Source organism: Nerophis lumbriciformis, linkage group LG06 (assembly GCF_033978685.3).
Source record: "Nerophis lumbriciformis linkage group LG06, RoL_Nlum_v2.1, whole genome shotgun sequence".
NCBI classification, from domain to species: Eukaryota; Metazoa; Chordata; class Actinopteri; order Syngnathiformes; family Syngnathidae; genus Nerophis; species Nerophis lumbriciformis.
Genome location: NC_084553.2, coordinates 9,582,107 through 9,606,922, shown reverse-complemented (window position 1 = coordinate 9,606,922; position 24,816 = coordinate 9,582,107). Strand labels below are relative to the sequence as shown.

The 24,816-nt window shown below is 40.1% G+C and overlaps 1 protein-coding gene across 3 annotated transcripts in view; it reads right to left on the bottom strand.

Moving 5' to 3' along the window:
* ntrk3b (neurotrophic tyrosine kinase, receptor, type 3b) overlaps positions 1 to 24,816 on the bottom strand; it is a 656,085-nt gene that overhangs the window by 130,699 nt on the left and 500,570 nt on the right. For all 3 annotated transcript variants that reach the window (XM_061963693.1, XM_061963694.1, XM_061963695.1), the window contains one exon: positions 17,615 to 17,803. In XM_061963693.1, coding sequence (XP_061819677.1) covers positions 17,615 to 17,803 — 189 coding nt within the window. The remainder of the gene's footprint in view (positions 1 to 17,614; positions 17,804 to 24,816) is intronic.

Sequence of the window (24,816 nt, the reverse complement as noted above, 5' to 3'; positions counted from 1 at the left end):
CAAATATTGGTAAAAGAGAAAATTCCTTTTCTTGAAAAGTGAAACATTTGTTAATCCTGGCATTAATAGTACTGTGATTCTGTATGGTATCCACCCTTAGTTAAAACTAATATATTTTTCCAAAAACAAAATCTGGTTTAGTGTTCCTGAGGATGACATTTTCATACAGCGTGATTATAAAACATTATTACCTTAAAGTATGATTCACATTCAGAATGTGGAGTTGCAGTTGCGGACAACTTCATTACTGCTAAATAGCAGTTTTCAGTAATGTCACAGAAGATGCAGGATTTGCTTTAACATTTAAGTGGTGAAACTTCCTATAAGAGGACAGCTCTAGTGCTGTATTCTGAGGATCATGTCATATTTAATTTGAACTTTTTTTTATTTTTTTTAAATGGTCCTCAGTAGTCACGTACAAATTTGTGTGAATTATGCACAGTTATTTAAATTTGGTCCCCATGAACCATATTAACTCTTTTTCCTAAGGGTCCCTAGTAAGAATGATCAGCACATTACTTCATCAATCCAGAGATTTAAAGACGTGTATGAGCTAACTGGGCAGTGGACATTTTACACCATTTTTTTTATGCCTCCACAACCTGTAGAAAGGGTGGTCCCCACAAGTCATGATCAAAAACTTGGTCTCCATTCCAAATGATAACCAGTATGTGTGTGTGTGTGTGAGAGTGTTATTACTTTTTTATGTCAAATGATTACTTTTTAATGCAAAATGGTGGCATTTGTCATATAAAATTCTGACTTTTATCACTTTTTTTGAGTAAAATTATGACTTTTGTCAAAATTTTGCCAAGCAAAATTACGATTATTATTATAATATTGCCAACATTCAAAAGTTTTCTTATAAAATTGTGAATTTTGCCGAGTAAAATTACGACTCTTTTCATAAAATTGCCAAAAATGTAAGCTTTTTCTTGTAAAATTGCGACTGTTATTGAGTAAAATTCCAACTTTTATCATATAAAATTCAGACTTTTATCACATTTTTTGAGTAAAATGATGACTTTTGTCAAAATTGGGTTACCCACATATGCGGTCCTCTCCAAGGTTTCTCATAGTCATACATCGACGTCCCACTGGGGTGAGTTTTTCCTTGCCCTTATGTGGGCTCTGTACCGAGGATGTCGTTGTGGCTTATGCAGCCCTTTGAGACACTTGTGATTTAGGGCTATATAAATAAACATTGATTGATTGATTGATTGATTGATATTATAATATTGCCAACATTCAAAAGTTTTCTTATAAAATTGTGAATTTTGCCGAGTAAAATTACGACTCTTTTCATAAAATTGCCAAAAATGTAAGCTTTTTCTTGTAAAATTGCGACTGTTATTGAGTAAAATTCCAACTTTTATCATATAAAATTCAGACTTTTATCACATTTTTTGAGTAAAATGATGACTTTTGTCAAAATTGGGTTACCCACATATGCGGTCCTCTCCAAGGTTTCTCATAGTCATACATCGACGTCCCACTGGGGTGAGTTTTTCCTTGCCCTTATGTGGGCTCTGTACCGAGGATGTCGTTGTGGCTTATGCAGCCCTTTGAGACACTTGTGATTTAGGGCTATATAAATAAACATTGATTGATTGATTGATTGATTGATATTATAATATTGCCAACATTCAAAAGTTTTCTTATAAAATTGTGAATTTTGCCGAGTAAAATTACGACTCTTTTCATAAAATTGCCAAAAATGTAAGCTTTTTCTTGTAAAATTGCGACTGTTATTGAGTAAAATTCCAACTTTTATCATATAAAATTCAGACTTTTATCACATTTTTTGAGTAAAATGATGACTTTTGTCAAAATTGGGTTACCCACATATGCGGTCCTCTCCAAGGTTTCTCATAGTCATACATCGACGTCCCACTGGGGTGAGTTTTTCCTTGCCCTTATGTGGGCTCTGTACCGAGGATGTCGTTGTGGCTTATGCAGCCCTTTGAGACACTTGTGATTTAGGGCTATATAAATAAACATTGATTGATTGATTGATTGATTGATATTATAATATTGCCAACATTCAAAAGTTTTCTTATAAAATTGTGAATTTTGCCGAGTAAAATTACGACTCTTTTCATAAAATTGCCAAATATGTAAGCTTTTTCTTGTAAAATTGCGACTGTTATTGAGTAAAATTCCAACTTTTATCATAAAATTTCACTAAAGTTCAGTTTTTCTTGCAACATTTTGACTTGCGTTGAGTAAAATGACTGCCAAAATTCTAAGTTTTTCTTGTGAAATTGTGACCTTTTTCTTGTGGAATTCCAACTAATTTTTCACAACAAGCTTTTTTATATTTGCATAGTATGTACCGTATTTTTTGGACTATAAGTCGCAGTTTTTTTCATAATTTGGCCGGGGGTGCGACTTATACTCAGGAGCGACTTAAGTGTGAAATTATTAACACATTATCGCAAAATATCAAATAATATTATTTAGCTCATCCACGTAAGAGACTAGACGTATAAGATTTCATGGGATTTGGCGATTAGGGGTGACAGATTGTTTGGTAAACGTATAGCATGTTCTATATGTTATAGTTATTTGAATGACTCTTACCATAATATGTTACGTTAACATACCAGTTGGTTATTTATGCCTCATATAACGTACACTTATTCAGCCTGTTGTTCACTATTCTTTATTTATTTTAAATTGCCTTTCAAATGTCTATTCTTGGTGTTGGCTTTTATCAAACAAATTTCCCCCAGTGCGACTTATATATGTTTTTTTCCTTCTTTATTATGCCTTTTCGGCCGGTGCGACTTATACTCCGGGGCGACTTATACTCCGAAATATACGGCAGTACCTTAAAGTATGATTCACATTCAGAATTTTCCATCCTTCTATATATGGTAGTTGGAGTTGCAGACAACTTCATTACTGCTAAATAGCAGTTTTCAGTAATGTCACAGAAGATGCCGGATTTGCTTTAACATTTAAGTGGTGAAACTTCCTATAAGAGGACAGCTGTAATGCTGTATTCTGGGGATCATGTAATATTTAATTATAACTTTATTTTATTTTAATTTATTAAATTTTTTTAAATGGTCCTCAGTTGTCACGTACAAATTTGTGTGAATTATGCACAGTTATTTAAATTTGGTCCCCATGAACCATATTAACTCTTTTTCCCCCAAGGTCCCCAGTAAGAATGATCAGCACATTACTTCATCAATCCAGAGATTTAAAGACGTGTATGAGCTAACTGGGCAGTGGACATTTTACACCATTTCTTTTTTATGCCTCCACAACCTGTAGAAAGGGTGGTCCCCACAAGTCATGATCAAAAACTTGATCCCCATTCCAAATGAGAACCAGTATGTGTGTGTGTGTGTGTGTGTGTGTGTGAGAGTGTTGTTACTTTTTTATGTCAAATGATTACTTTTTAATGCAAAATGGTGACATTTGTCATATAAAATTCAGACTTTTATCACATTTTTTGAGTAAAATGATGACTTTTGTCAAAATTGGGTTACCCACATATGCGGTCCTCTCCAAGGTTTCTCATAGTCATTCACATCGACGTCCCACTGGGGTGAGTTTTTCCTTGCCCTTATGTGGGCTCTGTACCGAGGATGTCGTTGTGGCTGGTGCAGCCCTTTGAGACACTTGTGATTTAGGGCTATATAAATAAACATTGATTGATTGATTGATTGATATTACAATATTGCCAACATTCAAAAGTTTTCTTATAAAATTGTGAATTTTGTCGAGTAAAATTACGACTCTTTTCATAAAATTGCCAAATATGTAAGCTTTTTCTTGTAAAATTGCGACTGTTATTGAATAAAATTCCAACTTTTATCATAATATTGCACAAATGTTCAGTTTTTCTTGTAAAATTTTGACTTGCGTTGAGTAAAATGACGTCTTATTATAATACTGCCAAAATTCTAAGTTTTTCTTGTGAAATTGTGACCTTTTTCTTGTGAAATTCCAACTAATTTTTCACAACAAGCTTTTTTATATTTGCATAGTATGTACCGTATTTCTTTTTTCCATAATTTGGCTGGGGGTGCGACTTATACTCAGGAGCGACTTATGTGTGAAATTATTAACACATTACCGTAAAATATCAAATAATATTATTTAACTCATTCACGTAAGAGACTAGACCAGGGGTCGGCAACCTTTACCAGTCAAAGAGCCATTTTGACCAGTTTCACAAATTATAGTAAACAATGGGAGCCGCAAAATTTTTTTGAAATTTTAAATGAAATAACACTGCATACCAAGTTTTTTTTTGCTTTGTGCTATGTATAACCAGGGGTCTCAGACACGCTGCTCACACCTTTATATGGAATTTGAAAGCTGGTGCGGCACGCGGGTTTTAAATGAATGGCGCTTGTCAGCGTCATGCGTGCCGTGATGGTACAGCATATAGCGCCCACTACAGTCGGCGTGCCCGATCAGCCACACGTTGTATTGGGCTCCCGCTTATTCACGTGGACAACAGCAAGACAGGTCACACTGACGGTGGCGGTATAAAAAAAACTTTAACACTCTTACTAATAATGCGCCACACTGTGAACCCACACCAAACAAGAATGACAAACCAAACAAATTTCGGGAGAACATCTGCACCGTAACACAACATAAACACAACAGGACAAATACCCAAAATCCCATGCAGCCCTAACTCTTCCGCTACCAAACCCCGCCCAACTCAATCGACACACAGAGAGGGGGGGGAGTCAGGGCTGCATGGGATTCTGGGTGTTTGTTCTGTTGTGTTTATGTTGTGTTAAGGTGCAGATGTTCTCCCGAAATGTGTTTGTCATTCTTGTTTGGTTTTGGTTCAAAGTGTGGCGCATTATTAGTAAGAGTGTTAAAGTTAATTTATATGATCACCGTCAGTGTAACCTGTGTGGCTGTTGAGCAAGTATGCATTGCTGTTACCTACGTGTGCAAGCAGAAGATGTATATTGTATTAAAGTGATAGGCTGGCACGCTGTTAATACAGAATGTAGGAGGCGCCAAATGTTGTACCATCATTGCAAGCACGCCCTTATTGTAGCAGTAAGGGTGAAAATCGGTGAATATAAATCCCGGGAGTTTTTTGCGAGAGGCACTGAAATCCGGAAGTTTCACGGGAAAATTGAGGGGGTTCAGCAAGTAAGCTGCTGAGCCGCATCAGAGTGATCAAAGAGCCGCATGCGGCTCCGGAGCCGCGGGTTGCCGACCCCTGGACTAGACGTATAAGATTTCATGGGATTTAGCGATTAGGAGTGACAGATTGTTTGGTAAACGTATAGCATGTTCTATATGTTATAGTTATTTGAATGACTCTTACCATAATATGTTACGTTAACATACCAGTTGGTTATTTATACCTCATATAACGTACTCTTATTCAGCCTGTTGTTCACTATTCTTTATTTATTTTAAATTGCCTTTCAAATGTCTATTCTTGCTGTTGGCTTTTATCAAATAAATTTCCCCCAAAAATGCGACTTATATATGTTTTTTCCTTCTTTATTATGCATTTTCAGCCGGTGCGACTTATGCTCCGGAGCGACTTATACTCCAAAAAATACGGTATATATTATTAATGCATACCTGCCAACTTTTGAAATCAGAAAAACCTAGTAGCCAGGGTCCAGGGGCCGCAGGCCCCGGTAGGTCCAGGACAAAGTCCTGGTGGGGGGTTCAGGGGGGCGACGCAAAATGATTATTAGCATTCAGACAGGTTAAAATGTTGCTAAAACCATCACTTTTCTGAGTTTTTTTATGCTACGAACTGTACTTACCGGCGATGTAAACCGAAGGAGACATTTCCGTAATGAAAGCTGCAACACCCTTTTTAGATCCCATCATCACTGCAGCATTATCGGCAGCAAAGCAAACCAAAGTCTGCCAAGGAATTTCGTTTGAGTCTATTTCGTCCGCGAGTATTTTGTAAATGTTTTCGCCTGTGGAAAGACAGAAGTACTGACAATACTTTTCCAATGTCGTCATCGAAATATCGAACACAAATGGGGTACAGTTTTACATCGTCATAATCGGTGCTGCCGTCAGTCGACATGCTAAATGGTTCCGTCTTCATGACATCGGCGATACTTTTTGAGGATTTTGTTCCAAGATACTGAATAATGTTTGATGTTTTGGTTCGAGGGTTGGACTCCGCCAAGGCTGCCCTTTGTCACCGATTCTGTTCATAACTTTTATGGACAGAATTTCTAGGCGCAGTCAGAGCGTTGAGGGGATCTGGTTTGGTGGCTGCAGGATTAGGTCTCTGCTATTTGCAGATGATGTGGTCCTGATGGCTTCCTCCGGCCAAGATCTTCAGCTCTCACTGGATCGGTTCGCAGCCGAGTGTGAAGCGACTGGGATGGGAATCAGCACCTCCAAGTCCGAGTCCATGGTTCTCTCCCGGAAAAGGGTGGAGTGCCATCTCCGGGTTGGGGAGGAGATCTTGCCCCAAGTGGAGGAGTTCAAGTACCTCGGAGTCTTGTTCACGAGTGGGGGAAGAGTGGATCGTGAGATCGACAGGCGGATCTGTGCGGCGTCTTCAGTAATGCGGACGCTGTATCGATCCGTTGTGGTGAAGAAGGAGCTGAGCCGGAAGGCAAAGCTCTCGATTTACCGGTCGATCTACGTTCCCATCCTCACCTATGGTCATGAGCTTTGGGTTATGACCGAAAGGACAAGATCACGGGTACAAGCGGCCGAAATGAGTTTCCTCCGCCGCGTGGAGGGGCTCTCCCTTAGAGATAGGGTGAGAAGCTCTGTCATTCGGGGGGAGCTCAAAGTAAAGCCGCTGCTCCTCCACATCGAGAGGAGCCAGATGAGGTGGTTCGGGCATCTGGTCAGGATGCCACCCGAACGCCTCCCTAGGAAGGTGTTTAGGGCACGTCCGACCGGTAGGAGGCCACGGGGAAGACCCAGGACACGCTGGGAAGACTATCTCTCCCGGCTGGCCTGGGAACGCCTCGGGATCCCCCGGGAGGAGCTGGACGAAGTGGCTGGGGAGAGGGAAGTCTGGGTTTCCCTGCTTAAGCTGCTGCCCCCGCGACCCGACCTCGGATAAGCGGAAGAAGATGGATGGATGGATGGGTTTTGGTTCGACCACATCCATATTTTTTGGCGATTTTCGAGTCGGGAAACATTTTCCAAAATAACTGTCCCATGTGATCAGCCAGTACGATTGGAAGTCCATGCTCAATTATTGCCTCCGTAAATAAAACTTTGGCATTTATCACATCCAAAGAATCTGTTTGGGCGACGAAAAACTTGTATCGCTAGCAACGGCATTAGACTTGTGTTTTTTTGTCCCAACGTGGTCTTTTACATCGCTAATTCCTCCGTGTCCGATCGAAAAATCTTGTCTGCACAAGGTGCAATTCGCGTAGTTTTCACCCTTTTTGGAACGGATAATTATTCCCGGATAGGCTTTTGAATATTCTTCACGGAATGACTGCAGTTTTCTTTTCGGTTTAAGACTCGTTTGCGATTTTTCTCCGGCTGATTCCATGATCGTTCGCTCGTTTGGAAACAATGGCAACTGGTGCCTCGTGCTTGGCAACGGTGCTATAAATAGCCTCCCGCATGGCATTCGGAATGGCTCGATAGGAAGTTACGGGAAGCAGTGTCGATTGTCATTGTTGTTACGCGATTTCGTGAATAAAACTTAAAAAAAAAAAAAAAAAAAATTATTAATGAAAAACCGTATTTTTTATCACTGCAACCGTAACCCGGAATAGGTTGATGAAAACCGTACTAATTACGGGAAAACCGGAGTAGTTGGCAGGTATGTAATACTGCCAAAATTCTAAGTTTTTCTTGTGAAATTGTGACCTTTTTCTTGTGAAATTCCAACTAATTTTTCACAACAAGCTTTTTTATAATTGCATAGTATGTACCGTATTTTTTGGACTATAAGTCGCAGTTTTTTTCAAAGTTTGGCTGGGGGTGCGACTTATACTCAGGAGCGACTTATGTGTGAAATTATTAACACATTATCGTAAAATATCAAATAATATTATTTAGCTCATTCACGTAAGAGACTAGACGTATAAGATTTCATGGGATTTAGCGATTAGGAGTGACAGATTGTTTGGTTAACGTATAGCATGTTCTATATGTTATAGTTATTTGAATGACTCTTACCATAATATGTTACGTTAACATACCAGTTGGTTATTTATGCCTCATATAACGTACACTTATTCAGCCTGTTGTTCACTATTCTTTATTTATTTTAAATTGCCTTTCAAATGTCTATTCTTGGTGTTGGCTTTTATCAAATACATTTCCCCCAAAAATGCGACTTATACTCCAGTGCGACTTATATATGTTTTTTTCCTTCTTTATTATGCATTTTCAGCCGGTGCGACTTATACTCCGGAGCGACTTATACTCCAAAAAATACGGTATATATTATTAATGCATACCTGCCAACTTTTGAAATCAGAAAAACCTAGTAGCCAGGGTCCAGGGGCCGCAGGCCCCGGTAGGTCCAGGACAAAGTCCTGGTGGGGGGTTCAGGGGGGGCGACGCAAAATGATTATTAGCATTCAGACAGGTTAAAATGTTGCTAAAACCATCACTTTTCTGAGTTTTTTTATGCTACGAACTGTACTTACCGGCGATGTAAACCGAAGGAGACTTTCCGTAATGAAAGCTGCAACACCCTTTTTAGATCCCATCATCACTGCAGCATTATCGGCAGCAAAGCAAACCAAATTCTGCCAAGGAATTTCGTTTGAGTCTATTTCTTCCGCGAGTATTTTGTAAATGTTTTCGCCTGTGGAAAGACAGAAGTACTGACAATACTTTTCCAATGTCGTCATCGAAATATCGAACACAAATGGGGTACAGTTTTACATCGTCATAATCGGTGCTGCCGTCAGTCGACATGCTAAATGGTTCCGTCTTCATGACATCGGCGATACTTTTTGAGGATTTTGTTCCAAGACACTGAATAATGTTTGATGTTTTGGTTCGAGGCTTGGACTCCGCCAAGGCTGCCCTTTGTCACCGATTCTGTTCATAACCTTTATGGACAGAATTTCTAGGCGCAGTCAGAGCGTTGAGGGGATCTGGTTTGGTGGCTGCAGGATTAGGTCTCTGCTATTTGCAGATGATGTGGTCCTGATGGCTTCATCCGGCCAAGATCTTCAGCTCTCACTGGATCGGTTCGCAGCCGAGTGTGAAGCGACTGGGATGGGAATCAGCACCTCCAAGTCCGAGTCCATGGTTCTCTCCCGGAAAAGGGTGGAGTGCCATCTCCGGGTTGGGGAGGAGATCTTGCCCCAAGTGGAGGAGTTCAAGTACCTCGGAGTCTTGTTCACGAGTGGGGGAAGAGTGGATCGTGAGATCGACAGGCGGATCTGTGCGGCGTCTTCAGTAATGCGGACGCTGTATCGATCCGTTGTGGTGAAGAAGGAGCTGAGCCGGAAGGCAAAGCTCTCGATTTACCGGTCGATCTACGTTCCCATCCTCACCTATGGTCATGAGCTTTGGGTTATGACCGAAAGGACAAGATCACGGGTACAAGCGGCCGAAATGAGTTTCCTCCGCCGCGTGGCGGGGCTCTCCCTTAGAGATAGGGTGAGAAGCTCTGTCATTTGGGGGGAGCTCAAAGTAAAGCCGCTGCTCCTCCACATCGAGAGGAGCCAGATGAGGTGGTTCGGGCATCTGGTCAGGATGCCACCCGAACGCCTCCCTAGGAAGGTGTTTAGGGCACGTCCGACCGGTAGGAGGCCACGGGGAAGACCCAGGACACGCTGGGAAGACTATCTCTCCCGGCTGGCCTGGGAACGCCTCGGGATCCCCCGGGAGGAGCTGGACGAAGTGGCTGGGGAGAGGGAAGTCTGGGTTTCCCTGCTTAAGCTGCTGCCCCCGCGACCCGACCTCGGATAAGCGGAAGAAGATGGATGGATGGATGGGTTTTGGTTCGACCACATCCATATTTTTTGGCGATTTTCGAGTCGGGAAACATTTTCCAAAATAACTGTCCCATGTGATCAGCCAGTACGATTGGAAGTCCATGCTCAATTATTGCCTCCGTACATAAAACTTCGGCATTTATCACATCCAAAGAATCTGTTTGGGCGATGAAAAACTTGTATCGCTAGCAACGGCATTAGACTTGTGTTTTTTTGTCCCAACGTGGTCTTTCACATCGCTAATTCCTCCGTGTCCGATCGAAAAATCTTGTCTGCACAAGGTGCAATTCGCGTAGTTTTCACCCTTTTTGGAACGGATAATTATTCCCGGATAGGCTTTTGAATATTCTTCACGGAATGACTGCAGTTCTCTTTTCGGTTTAAGACTCGTTTGCGATTTTTCTCCGGCTGATTCCATGATCGTTCGCTCGTTTGGAAACAATGGCAACTGGTGCCTCGTGCTTGGCAGCGGTGCTATAAATAGCCTCGCGCATGGCATTCGGAATGGCTCGATAGGAAGTTACGGGAAGCAGTGTCGATTGTCATTGTTGTTACGCGATTTCGTGAATAAAACTTAAAAAAAAAAAAAAAAAATTAATTAATGAAAAAACGTATTTTTTATCACTGCAACCGTAACCCGGAATAGGTTGATGAAAACCGTACTAATTACGGGAAAACCGGAGTAGTTGGCAGGTATGTAATACTGCCAAAATTCTAAGTTTTTCTTGTGAAATTGTGACCTTTTTCTTGTGAAATTCCAACTAATTTTTCACAACAAGCTTTTTTATAATTGCATAGTATGTACCGTATTTTTTGGACTATAAGTCGCAGTTTTTTTCAAAGTTTGGCTGGGGGTGCGACTTATACTCAGGAGCGACTTATGTGTGAAATTATTAACACATTATCGTAAAATATCAAATAATATTATTTAGCTCATTCACGTAAGAGACTAGACGTATAAGATTTCATGGGATTTAGCGATTAGGAGTGACAGATTGTTTGGTTAACGTATAGCATGTTCTATATGTTATAGTTATTTGAATGACTCTTACCATAATATGTTACGTTTACATACCAGTTGGTTATTTATGCCTCATATAACGTACACTTATTCAGCCTGTTTTTCACTATTCTTTATTTATTTTAAATTGCCTTTCAAATGTCTATTCTTGGTGTTGGCTTTTATCAAACAAATTTCCCCCAGTGCGACTTATATATGTTTTTTTCCTTCTTTATTATGCCTTTTCGGCCGGTGCGACTTATACTCCGGGGCGACTTATACTCCGAAATATACGGCAGTACCTTAAAGTATGATTCACATTCAGAATTTTCCATCCTTCTATATATGGTAGTTGGAGTTGCAGACAACTTCATTACTGCTAAATAGCAGTTTTCAGTAATGTCACAGAAGATGCCGGATTTGCTTTAACATTTAAGTGGTGAAACTTCCTATAAGAGGACAGCTCTAGTGCTCTATTCTGAGGATCATGTAATATTTAATTACAACTTTATTTTATTTTAATTTATTTAATTTTTTTAAATGGTCCTCAGTTGTCACGTACAAATTTGTGTGAATTATGCACAATTATTTAAATTTGGTCCCCATGGACCATATTAACTATTTTTCCCCCAAGGTCCCCAGTAAGAATGATCAGCACATTACTTCATCAATCCAGAGATTTAAAGACGTGTATGAGCTAACTGGGCAGTGGACATTTTACACCATTTGTTTTATGCCTCCACAACCTGTAGAAAGGGTGGTCCCCACAAGTCATGATCAAAAACTTGGTCCCCATTCCAAATGATAACCAGTATGTGTGTGTGTGTGTGAGAGTGTTATTACTTTTTTATGTCAAATGATTACTTTTTAATGCAAAATGGTGGCATTTGTCATATAAAATTCAGACTTTTATCACTTTTTTTGCGTAAAATGATGACTTTTGTCAAAATTGGGTTACCCACATATGCGGTCCTCTCCAAGGTTTCTCATAGTCATTCACATCGACGTCCCACTGGGGTGAGTTTTTCCTTGCCCTTATGTGGGCTCTGTACCGAGGATGTCGTTGTGGCTTGTGCAGCCCTTTGAGACACTTGTGATTCAGGGCTATATAAATAAACATTGATTGATTGATTGATTGATACTACAATATTGCCAACATTCAAAGGTTTTCTTATAAAATTGTGAATTTTGCCGAGTAAAATTACGACTCTTTTCATAAAATTGCCAAATATGTAAGCTTTTCCTTGTAAAATTGCGACTGTTATTGAGTAAAATTCCAACTTTTATCATAATATTGCACAAATGTTCAGTTTTTCTTGTAACATTTTGACTTGCGTTGAGTAAAATGACTGCCAAAATTCTAAGTTTTTCTTGTAAAATGATGACCTTTTTCTTGTGAAATTCCAACTAATTTTTCACAACAAGCTTTTTAATATTTGCATAGTATGTACCATATTTTTTGGACTATAAGTCGCAGTTTTTTTCATAATTTGGTGCGACTTATACTCAGGAGCGACTTAAGTGTGAAATTATTAACACATTATCGTAAAATATCAAATAATATTATTTAGTTGATTCACGTAAGAGACTAGACGTATAAGATTTCATGGGATTTAGCGATTAGGAGTGACAGATTGTTTGGTAAACGTATAGCATGTTCTATATGTTATAGTTATTTGAATGACTCTTACCATAATATGTTACGTTAACATACCAGTTGGTTATTTATGCCTCATATAACGTACACTTATTCAGCCTGTTGTTCACTATTCTTTATTTATTTTAAATTGCCTTTCAAATGTCTATTCTTGGTGTTGGCTTTTATCAAATACATTTCCCCCAAAAATGCGACTTATACTCCAGTGCGACTTATATATGTTTTTTCCTTCTTTATTATGCATTTTCAGACTTATACTCCAAAAAATACGGTATATATTATTAATGTTGTAAATACACATCTTTATATATCTAGAAAGGGTGGTCCTAAAGAGGGAGGCATTATTCGGAGGTCTCAAGAAGGTAACAAATACAAGAATATGTGTGTGTGTGTGTGTGTGTGTGCGTGTGTGTGTGTGTGTGTGTGTGTGTGTGTGTGTGTCACATACGAGGCTTTCTACTAAATGAATGAATGTATTATGGATCGCTGGCCGGCCATCAATATTGCAGCTGTACTGTATGCGGGACAATAGGACGGGGACCCCCCGAGACCTCACAATAGCGCCCCCTAGAGTCACGGCTCTGCAGAACAAGACGACCATGCAGGGGGAAAAAAAAATAAGCAGCACTAGCATTCCACCCACATTCGCGCTCATTCACAGGTTGACACTGGCTGACACACAAACATACACACATTCCCTTTCCCGGGGTGTGTGTCCTGAGGGTGAGCAACACATTTATATTCAGCACAGGCAAGAATGAGTCGGGAGCCATTTTGTTTCTCCGGCCAAAGTCGGACAAGCGGTGGCCATTGCGACAGCGTTCACAGACAAACCCCCCCCCCCCTTTCCACCAACCCGTTCCCTTCGCGATCGAAGTCCGCGGACGGTCCGAAACGGAGCCGCCGCCCTCCAGGTGGAAGTTTCACCCCGAGCCCGGGTGTCATTTATTCATTATGCGGCGATCAGACGTGCGCCGCATGAGATGTCATAAATCAGCCGGACGAGCGGCTATTAACAATTCATGCCATTCATAATACATAAGAGCCCTCGTTTATTTATCACCTCTAAATGGGATTTCCTTCCCTTCCTCCTGCTATCCGCGCTCGGCCAGTCGAGTCGCTGCGTAGCCCCGAAAGACGGACATTTTTGGGAGCGAGCCAAGAAGTAAACAAACCCCCCCCTCGGGCTTTGATTGGGATGGTCGGCGGGGAGACTTCTGCTGAAGGGATTGTGGGTAATTAAGCTTTAACGGGATGTTAGTAAGCACCTGTGTGTAGTCGCCCTCCCCGCCCTCACCTTGTCCAAACCTTCACAAACTTTTCCCAGTCATTTGTGATGCAACATTGTTTTCACTTGAGCCATTACAGTTTTTAAGTTATTAACGTTTATTTGGTTTTTATATTGTTAACGTGTAATTAATGTGTTATTAATCATAACTACACCCCCCACCCCCAATTATGTCAAAAGTAGGGCTGGGCGATTTATCGCGGGTTTGTCTCTGTGCGATATAGAAAAGGACTATATCGTGATATTCAAGTACCGTATTTTTCGGAGTATAAGTCGCACCGGAGTATAAGTCGGACCTGCCGAAAATGCATAATAAAGAAGGAAAAAAACATGTATAAGTCGCACTGGAGCCCGGCCAAACTATGAAAAAAACTGCGACTTATAGTCCGAAAAATACGGTATACGTTCTCACGCAGTTGCTTTTAGCTGCGGGCATTACACTACAGGTTCGGTGGCCACGGATGAAGTGCTGGCTGTCCAAAGTCGGGACCCGGGGTGGACCGCTCGCCTGTGCATCGGTTGGGGACGTCTCTGCGCTGCTGACCTTTCTCCGCTCGGGATGGTCTCCTGCTGGCCCCACTATGGACTGGACTCTCACTATTATGTTAGATTCCCTATGGAGTGGACTCTCACTATTATGTTAGATCCACTATGGACTGGACTCTCACTATTATGTTAGATTCCCTATGGAGTGGACTCTCACTATTATGTTAGATCCACTATGGACTGGACTCTCACAATATTATGTTGGATCCACTATGGACTGGACTCTCACTATTATGTTAGATCCACTATGGACTGGACTCTCACTATTATGTTAGATCCACTATGGACTGGACTATCACACTATTATGTTAGATCCACTATGGACTGGACTCTCACTATTATGTTAGATCCACTATGGACTGGACTCTCACTATTATGTTAGATCCACTATGGACTGGACTCTCACTATTATGTTAGATCCACTATGAACTGGACTCTCACTATTATGTTAGATCCCCCATGGACTGGACTCTCACTATTATGTTAGATCCACTACGGACTGGACTCTCACTATTATGTTAGATCCACTATGGACTGGACTCTCACTATTATGTTAGATCCACTATGGACTGGACTCTCACTATTATGTTAGATCCACTATGGACTGGACTCTCACACTATTATGTTAGATCCACTATGGACTGGACTCTCACTATTATGTTAGATCCACTATGGACTGGACTCTCACACTATTATGTTAGATCCACTATGGACTGGACTCTCACTATTATGTTAGATCCACTATGGACTGGACTCTCACAATATTATGTTAGATCCACTATGGACTGGAATCTCACTGTTATGTTAGATCCACTATGGACTGGACTCTCACTATTATGTTAGATCCACTATGGACTAGACTCTCACTATTATGTTAGATCCACTATGGACTGGACTCTCACACTATTATGGTAGATCCCCTATGGACTGGACTCTCACTATTATATTAGATCCCCTATGGACTGGACTCTCACAATATTATGTTAGATCCACTATGGACTGGACTCTCTCACTATTACGTTAGATCCACTATGGACTGGACTCTCACTATTATGTTAGATCCACTATGGACTGGACTCTCACTATTATGTTGGATCCACTATGGACTGGACTCTCACACTATTATCTTAGATCCACTATGGACTGGACTCTCACTATTATGTTAGATCCACTATGGACTGGACTCTCACAATATTATGTTAGATCCACTATGGACTGGACTCTCACTATTATGTTAGATCCACTATGGACTGGACTCTCACTATTATGTTAGATCCACTATGGACTGGACTCTCACAATATTATGTTAGATCCACTATGGACTGGACTCTCACTATTATGTTAGATCCACTATGGACTGGACTCTCACTATTATGTTAGATCCACTATGGACTGGACTCTCACTATTATGTTAGATCCACTATGGACTGGACTCTCACAATATTATGTTAGATCCACTATGGACTGGACTCTCACTATTATGTTAGATCCACTATGGACTGGACTCTCACTATTATGTTAGATCCACTATGGACTGGACTCTCACAATATTATGTTAGATCCACTATGGACTGGAATCTCACTGTTATGTTAGATCCACTATGGACTGGACTCTCACTATTATGTTAGATCCACTATGGACTAGACTCTCACTATTATGTTAGATCCACTATGGACTGGACTCTCACACTATTATGGTAGATCCCCTATGGACTGGACTCTCACTATTATATTAGATCCCCTATGGACTGGACTCTCACAATATTATGTTAGATCCACTATGGACTGGACTCTCTCACTATTACGTTAGATCCACTATGGACTGGACTCTCACTATTATGTTAGATCCACTATGGACTGGACTCTCACTATTATGTTGGATCCACTATGGACTGGACTCTCACACTATTATCTTAGATCCACTATGGACTGGACTCTCACTATTATGTTAGATCCACTATGGACTGGACTCTCACAATATTATGTTAGATCCACTATGGACTGGACTCTCACTATTATGTTAGATCCACTATGGACTGGACTCTCACTATTATGTTAGATCCACTATGGACTGGACTCTCACAATATTATGTTAGATCCACTATGGACTGGACTCTCACTATTATGTTAGATCCACTATGGACTGGACTCTCACTATTATGTTAGATCCACTATGGACTGGACTCTCACTATTATGTTAGATCCACTATGGACTGGACTCTCACAATATTATGTTAGATCCACTATGGACTGGACTCTCACTATTATGTTAGATCCACTATGGACTGGACTCTCACTATTATGTTAGATCCACTATGGACTGGACTCTCACTATTATGTTAGATCCACTATGGACTGGACTCTCACAATATTATGTTAGATCCACTATGGACTGAACTCTCACTATTATGTTAGATCCACTATGGACTGGACTCTCACAATATTATGCTCGATCCACTCGACGTCCATTGCACCGGTCGCCCTAGGGGCGGGGGGTCCCCACATCTGTAGTCCTCTCCAAGGTTTCTCATTGTCCCACTGGGTTGAGTTTTTCCTTGCCCTGATGTGGGCTCTGAACCGAGGATGTCGTTGTGGCTTGTGCAGCCCTTTGAGACACTTGTGATTTAGGGCTGTATAAATAAACATTGATTGATTGACAAATCCAAAGCGAAAAGTAGCGGCTTATAGTCCGGAATTTACAGTAATTTTATTTGTTGTAAAATGAGCATTTTAGTGAAAAAAAATAAATGTTTGTGTTGCAGTTTAGCATTGACGCAGTAGTTTATGGAGGTTCATTTCCTTCTTTATTACGAACGCTTTTTTTATTCGTACTAAATTCATGAAACTTAATTTTTTGCATTTGAATTTTGTTAACTGAATTTTTTTTTTTAACATCAACATATGCTGACAATTTCATTAAATAAAAACATTTGTCTCAAGACTCACTTCCGGTAAATGAAGACCGAAGCAATCCATCCTGTGCTTCAGTCTTAATTCACCTGGCGGTTTTTTACACTGTATTTTAGCAAACTTAATTTAAAAAAAACACATTTTTATTCAATGAAACTGTCAGCAAAAATTCAGTAGACAAAATCCAGTTACATAAACGTAAGGGCGTCCGAATAAAGACGCAAATGAACGCAGTTCGTAAACAAACATGACTAAGACGTGTGTCGCCGTAGTGCTGCGTAATCAAAAGTACTCACGAGTAGCCGGCTTGTTGCAGTTGTGTCCGTGTCGGAAATACTGCGGGTTCTCCACCACGGGGATGCGAGTCATCCCGATGACGACGGCGTCCGGCCCCGCGTCCAGCGTGCACGGCGTTATGATCCCGTGGTTGACGTGGTGAAGGGGGCTGGCCGAGTCTTCCTCGCCGCTGATCACGGCCACTGGACCTAGAACGAGGCCGGGAGCTTTACTTCTTTTGTAGCACATCTCAATGTAAGACAGGCGTTCTTTTTCAAGACACGTTTTTTGGGGGGGGGGGGGGGGGGGGGGGGGATACTTCTGGTCAGTTGCCAGCTTGTAAGTACGAACCTCTAACGCCACAAATATAAGACGACTCCTTTACTAGACCCGTTATTTTCGATTAGCATCATAAACTTTAACCTGTGAGACACCATGAATTCGGTACTTTTATTGGTACGGATCAATGTTTTCTTACTAGTGATGGGTCCGGCAACACCGATGCATCGGCGCATGCGTCGAGCTCATAGAGCAAAACCCTGTGTCGGTGCGCGTACCGCTTTTAGAAAGTCACGTGACCGATCATGAGCTGTTTGGGTCACGTGACCGATACGCGAACTGTGTCGAACTGACGCCTGCGCGCCAAACTGTGTTTATAAGGAAGCGCATCTGTCAACGAGATGCTGCTGCCAACAGAATCGCCGCACTTCTGTCTAGGGATGTCCCGATACGATATTTGGATCGGATCGGCTGCCGATATTTGCCAAAAATTGCGTATCGGCAAGGCCGATCCAGATCCAGTTTTTAAAAAAACTCCGGTCCGTGTTTTCCAACGCACCGATTTAAATAATACATTCCACTTTTCTGCTGCTCCGTAATTTCCAGCACACCTTCAACACATCCACAGGTCTGTGGATTCTCACGCAGTTGCATTTAGCTGCTGGCATTACACGACAGGCTCTTCTCATTCTTTCCTGTGTCTCCCTCTCACAGACAGCAAGCGCACCTTCTTACACACGTCACATACTGTCACGACACACATCACAAACTGTCACGTCATACGTAACATACGTATACGTCCTCCCCGAGCAGAGAGGTAGCAGCATGGCTAACGTTAGCTGTGATGCTAGCGCAGCCGTGCGAGCAACGCTCCCTCTAAGGTGCTCGCCTGTGCAATTGCGCACTGTTTAAGCGTCCTCTGCGCATAGCAATTATATGCCACGCACAAAATCAAGATTTTATAAGAAATCTTTTAAAAATGTTGGCAATATTATAATAATAATTTGAATTTTACTTGGCAAAATTTTGACAAAAGTCATCATTTTACTCAAAAAATTTCACTATTTTACAAGAACAAAAAAAGTGATAAAAGTCTGAATTTTATATGACAAATGTCACAATTTTGCATTAAAAAGTAATCATTTGACATAAAAAAAAGTAATAATTTTACGAGAAAATATTGCAATATTACAGAAACAGAAAAATATGAGAAATTGTTACCAATTTTATAAGAAAGAAGTTGACACATTGTGAGAAAAAATACTGCTTTAAATTAATAAATTTTTTTTTTTTTTTTTTGTAATTGATCTTTAATCTTCATTATTTACTTCAAGTTACTACAGTATGTCTCTATATACATATTTATTTTTATAAATGGCTAACGTTAGCTGTGATGCTAGCGCAGCCGTGCGAGCAACGCTCCATCTAAGGTGCTCGCCTGTGCAATTGCGCACTGTTTAAGCGTCCTCTGCGCATAGCAAATCTATGCCACGCACAAAATCTAATAAAAAAATAAGCGCATAACAATTTTCGACACACGGACACGACAGAGAAAACAGTTTTCGTCATCATTGTTCAAATATTGTGACGTCTGTCGAGACGCTTATCTCCGTTCGGTGCCACACGCCCACACCATCAAAATGCCGAGGCAAAAATGTCCACATCAACACCGTATGAAAAAATTAGTGATTTTTTTAGTTGTGATTTCCTTGTCTGCATGAAAGTTTAAAAGTAGCATATATTAATGCAGTATGAAGAAGAATGTTTTAATGTAGACATGCAAGCCTTGAAAGAAAATGTTGAAAATCAAGACTACATTTCCTGCAAATGGGTGCATTTCTACCCTATATTTTAACTTTAGATTTATTCTCATACCAAACTATTTTGGCTGTCTTTTTGACACTTACATCCGGCGCCCCCCTCCACACCCTGGATTATAAATAATGAAAATAATTCAATGTGATTATCTTGTGTGATGACTGTATTATGATGATAGTATATATCTGATAGTATATATCTGTATCATGAATCAATTTAAGTGGCCCCCGACTTAAACAAGTTGAAAAACTTATTGGGGTGTTACCATTTGGTGGTCACTTGTACGGAATATGTACTTCACTGTGCAACCTACTAATAAAAGTCTCAATCAATCAATCAAAACACATAGAATCATCATACTGCTGTGATTATATGCATCAAGTGTTCATTCAAGGCTAAGGCAAAATATCGAGATATATATTGTGTATCGCAATATGGCCTTAAAATATCGCAATATTAAAAAAAGGCCATATCGCCCAGCCCTAGTTCAATGATGCCATTTCTGTTTGTCATGTATAATTTTGTCTATTTTGTGTTTCTCCTTGAATAAACAGGTCAGTTTCTTGTTACCAACCATTGTGTATTATTCAAACTCCCCTAATTCAGCTGGCTAGTTGTTATCAAGAGTACTAAAACCCTTTTCAACATGATTCTGACAACTAAGTAGGCTAAATAACTTTAAACTTTAATACATGCTCGCATAGGCCAGTATCGGTATCGGTCAGTATCGGTGTCGGATCGGAAATGCAAAAACAATATTGGTATCGGATCGGAAGTGCAAAAACCTGGATCGGGACATCCCTACTTCTGTCATTGGTCATTTGTAATTTGTCGTCGTCGGAGATCATGGAGCAGCCTCAGGCAAAAAGAAAGATTTACGCCGTGTGGGAATATTTTGATCATATATAGGAAAAAAAGGTATTTGTGTTCATTTCCTCGTCGTTTCATCCTGGTCTCTCAAAGTTTCCACTTGATCTATTAGAATTGAAAGTCTCTTCAAAATGATTCTTAGTTTACTATTCATATTTTCTGCAGGTTAAATGTCGCATTTGTACGACAGTATTGTCAGTGACGTGCAGTCACTAGAGGCAGGTGAGGCGGGGCCTCATGGAAAGAAAAAAAATGTAAAAAGAAAAAAAATAAAATAAATTGTTATATGTATCCAGTGATTATACTATAAAGTTATTTTCCATTTAACTTCACCAGTTTTAGATTATTTTTATTCAAAATCGCTGAATTTTCACATTTGCCGTTCAAATACTGAGAAGAGACGGTGCAGTGAACAGCAGCCAGTTGAGGCACGTCACTCAGTGCCTCAACATGGATTCCGGACTCGGCTAACTGCTGGCCTGCTGTGCAGTGAGACCGTATTGCGATATGAATTATATTATACATTTCCATAGTTTAGTTAGCTGAGGTATATAATGTACAGTGTATTTTGTCAACAACTGTATGTGTGTAACGTATTTCTTGTGCTGAGCGATCATAAAACGGCTGCAAAAGACGCACTGGCTGAGGCTCCAGTAATCCCGCCTCCTGCACCCCCGCCGTAGAATTGTTATATCAACTAAAGCCCACACTTAAACTTTCCACGTGCAAGATTGAATCTATTTAAAAAAGTTATTTCTTAAGAAGCCAAAAAGTGCAAAAACAATAATGTTCGTGTTGGAGGAGTTGTGAATGACTGCAGGGCCACAACATTAGGTACACCTGCAGACTGCAGGTGTATCTAATTCACATTTACTCCAACACGAACATTATTGTTTTTGCACTTTTTGGCTTATTATTAAATAACTTTTGTAACATATTTTTATGGGCTTTCCTATTTGTGATGTTAAGTTCCTGTTATGCGCTGTTATACAGTATATGCCTTGAGCTCTTATTTTGAAGGCGCCAAGAGCGGAAATGATGACATGTTGTAGTGGAGGGGAGGTTTTTGAAAGAAGGTAAATAAAGTGGTCCTCGTGTAAACTGGAGCCTCCGTGTTTGTTATTTTGTAGTTTCATACAGTATAGGCCACATTTATAAACCCTCGGTTACACTTTTTTAAATAGATTCAATCTTGCACGTGGCAAGTTGAAGTGAGGGCTTTAGTTGATATAACACACCCGTCAGGGGGTTCATTAATCCAGCACAACAGCGGCGAGTGGACTTTATTTATAAGTAAAGGTAAGACCATAATAACGTTTTTTTTTATTAAATGTGCTTTTTTGTGTGCTACAGTTTGTATGTGTAAAGTTAAAGTTAAGTTAAAGTACCAATGATTGTCACACACACACTAGGTGTAATGACATTTGTCCTCTGCATTTGACCCATCCCCTTGATCACCCCCTGGGAGGTGAGGGGAACAGTGGGCAGCAGCGGCGCCGCGCCCGGGAATAATTTTTGGTGATTTAACCCCCAATTCCAACCCTTGATGCTGAGTGCCAAGCAGGGAAAAAAGCTGGTATGAGCTTTTAAACATAACCCGTTAACTGCTGCCAATCAAATGGTGAATACGATACTCTTTAGGGTTCATATGTTTGTAAATCTGACTGTGATGAAGTCAGTGCCTCACCAGCCATCAACCTCACCGCACGTCACTGAGTATTGTCGTACATTAACAAATCCACCTCCTCAATGCTGTCAGCCGGAGAAATAATAACTAAGAAGAGAAATCGTCTAAAATTGAATACGTTGGAAAAACTGTTTTTTTTAATAAAAATGTGTAAAAAAATATATATATATATTCCCAGTCCACAAGCATCCTCATTCACAACACGTTCTTTTAGATTTCCATGTTATGATACATGTTCACATTATTTATTGACTGTATCTAAAAAAGATAAAAATATATTTTTATTTAAATGAAGATATGAAATAATCCTAAATGAAATACAATGACTTGGTTTATATAATTGTATACACTAGGGTCATAAAATCAGTGTCAGTTGAGTCGGTCCATAGGTTGCCAGTAGGGATTTTTAATGTCCAGCAGATGTCAGTATTTAGTGACACAGTATCGACACAGTATCAATACAGTTTTGCAATGTGTCGAAACGCTTCATGACGCCTCATCAACCCATCACTATTTCTTACTGTACCGAAAATGAACTGAACCGTGACCTTTAAACCGAGGTACGTACCGAACCGAAATTGTTGTGTATCGTTACACCCCTACCAATAGTACGTTGATGTTAAATCTTACTTGTGAAAAGTAATCCATACCTGCCAACTTTTGAAATCAGAAAAACCTAGTCGGCAGGGTCCAAGGGCCGCAGGCCCCGGTAGGTCTAGGACAAAGTCCTGGTGGGGGGTTCCTTCGCCCCCCGACGCAAAATGATTATTAGCATTCAGACAGGTTAAAATGTTGCTAAAACCATCACTTTTCTATCAGTCACAGTGACTTTTCAAAACAAAAATATTACAGCAAAAATCATATGGGTTGATTGACATGTTTATTCTGTAAGCTAACTTCAATAGTTTGAAATTATTTTGACAGTTAATGCCAGTTATCCTGTCAACCTTTCACAAGACTTCAATTTGTTAATTGAAAGTATAAACAGTATAAACACTTTTTACAGTAAACAAATGGTAAAACAGTACTAAACAATTCCATTAAAAAAAAAATTGATGTCATTATTAACTTTCTGTCCAAGCTTGTATAATCTACTGCCTTGTTCAATTGTAAAAAATATTCTGTGCCTAAAATTCACATTTCTATCACAATTATCATACTGTAAACATGGTAAGCTAACTTCATTAAAATTAATAGTCCTGTCAATAGCATGGAATTACAATTCAAATGTAGTTTTTTTGTAAGCCTTTCAAAAGAATTCAAAATATGACAAATTAATGAAAATTAATTTAAGCCATCAGACACTTGAAAAGTGGCACATCACATCTCTAATGTAATCATTTTAACTTTTCAACAGAAATAGCACTGCAAAAATATTAAGGACATACTTCTGTATTTTGGTAGTTATGCTGTCAACATTTAACAAGATTTCTTCAACTTGGACTTGAAAGCATAAATAGTATAAACACTTTTAACAGTATAACAGTACTAAACAATTCCAATAGATAACATTGGTGTCATTACCTTTTTGTTTGCTCAATTATTGCCTCCGTAAATAAAACTTCGGCATTAATCACATCCAAAGAATCTGTTTGGGCGACGAAAAACGTTGAAAGTTTTCCACTTGTATCGCTAGCAACGGCATTAGACTTGTGTTTTTTTGTCCCAACGTGGTCTTTTACATCGCTAATTCCTCCTTGTCCGATCGAAAAATCTTGTCTGCACAAGGTGCAATTCGCGTAGTTTTCACCTTTTTTGGAACGGATAATTATTCCCGGATAGGCTTTTGAATATTCTTCACGGAATGACTGCAGTTTTCTTTTCGGTTTAAGACTCGTACGCGATTTTTCTCCGGCTGATTCCATGATCGTTCGCTTGTTTGGAAACAATGGCCGCGTGCTTGGCAGCGGGGCTATAAATAGCCTCGCGCATGGCATTCGGAATGGCTCGATAGGAAGTTACGGGAAGCAGTGTCGATTGTCATTGTTGTTACGCAATTTTGTGAATAAAACTTAAAAAAAAAAAAATATTTTAATGAATGAAAAACCGTATTTTTTATCACTGCAACCGTAACCCGGAATAGGTTGATGAAAACCGTACTAATTACGGGAAAACCGGAGTAGTTGGCAGGTATGGTAATCCCCCGATTCCTATTTTCAACAGTCCGCTCATTTGAGCAGGAAAACGCTGAACACCAGCCCGGCATCTTTGTTTTCTACCTGTCAACTGTCAGTTGAGGCTGCTCGCAGGCTCCTAGTCTATAAAATCCGCTACACCTCCATGATACCGAAGTACATGTCAAACTACTTCCTTGACCGCCATAACCACAACACCAGAGGGAGCTCCACTAACCACGTTAAACCCAGATTCCGATCTAACAAAGGTCTTAACTCATTCTCCTTCTATGCCACATCAATATGGAATGCACTCCCAACAGGTGTAAAAGAAAGTGCATCTCTATCCTCCTTCAAAACCGCACTAAAACAACACCTCCAGGCAACTTCAACCCTGAACTAACACCCTCCCTTCCACATCCTACCTCCCCGGATTGTAAATAATCAAATGTAA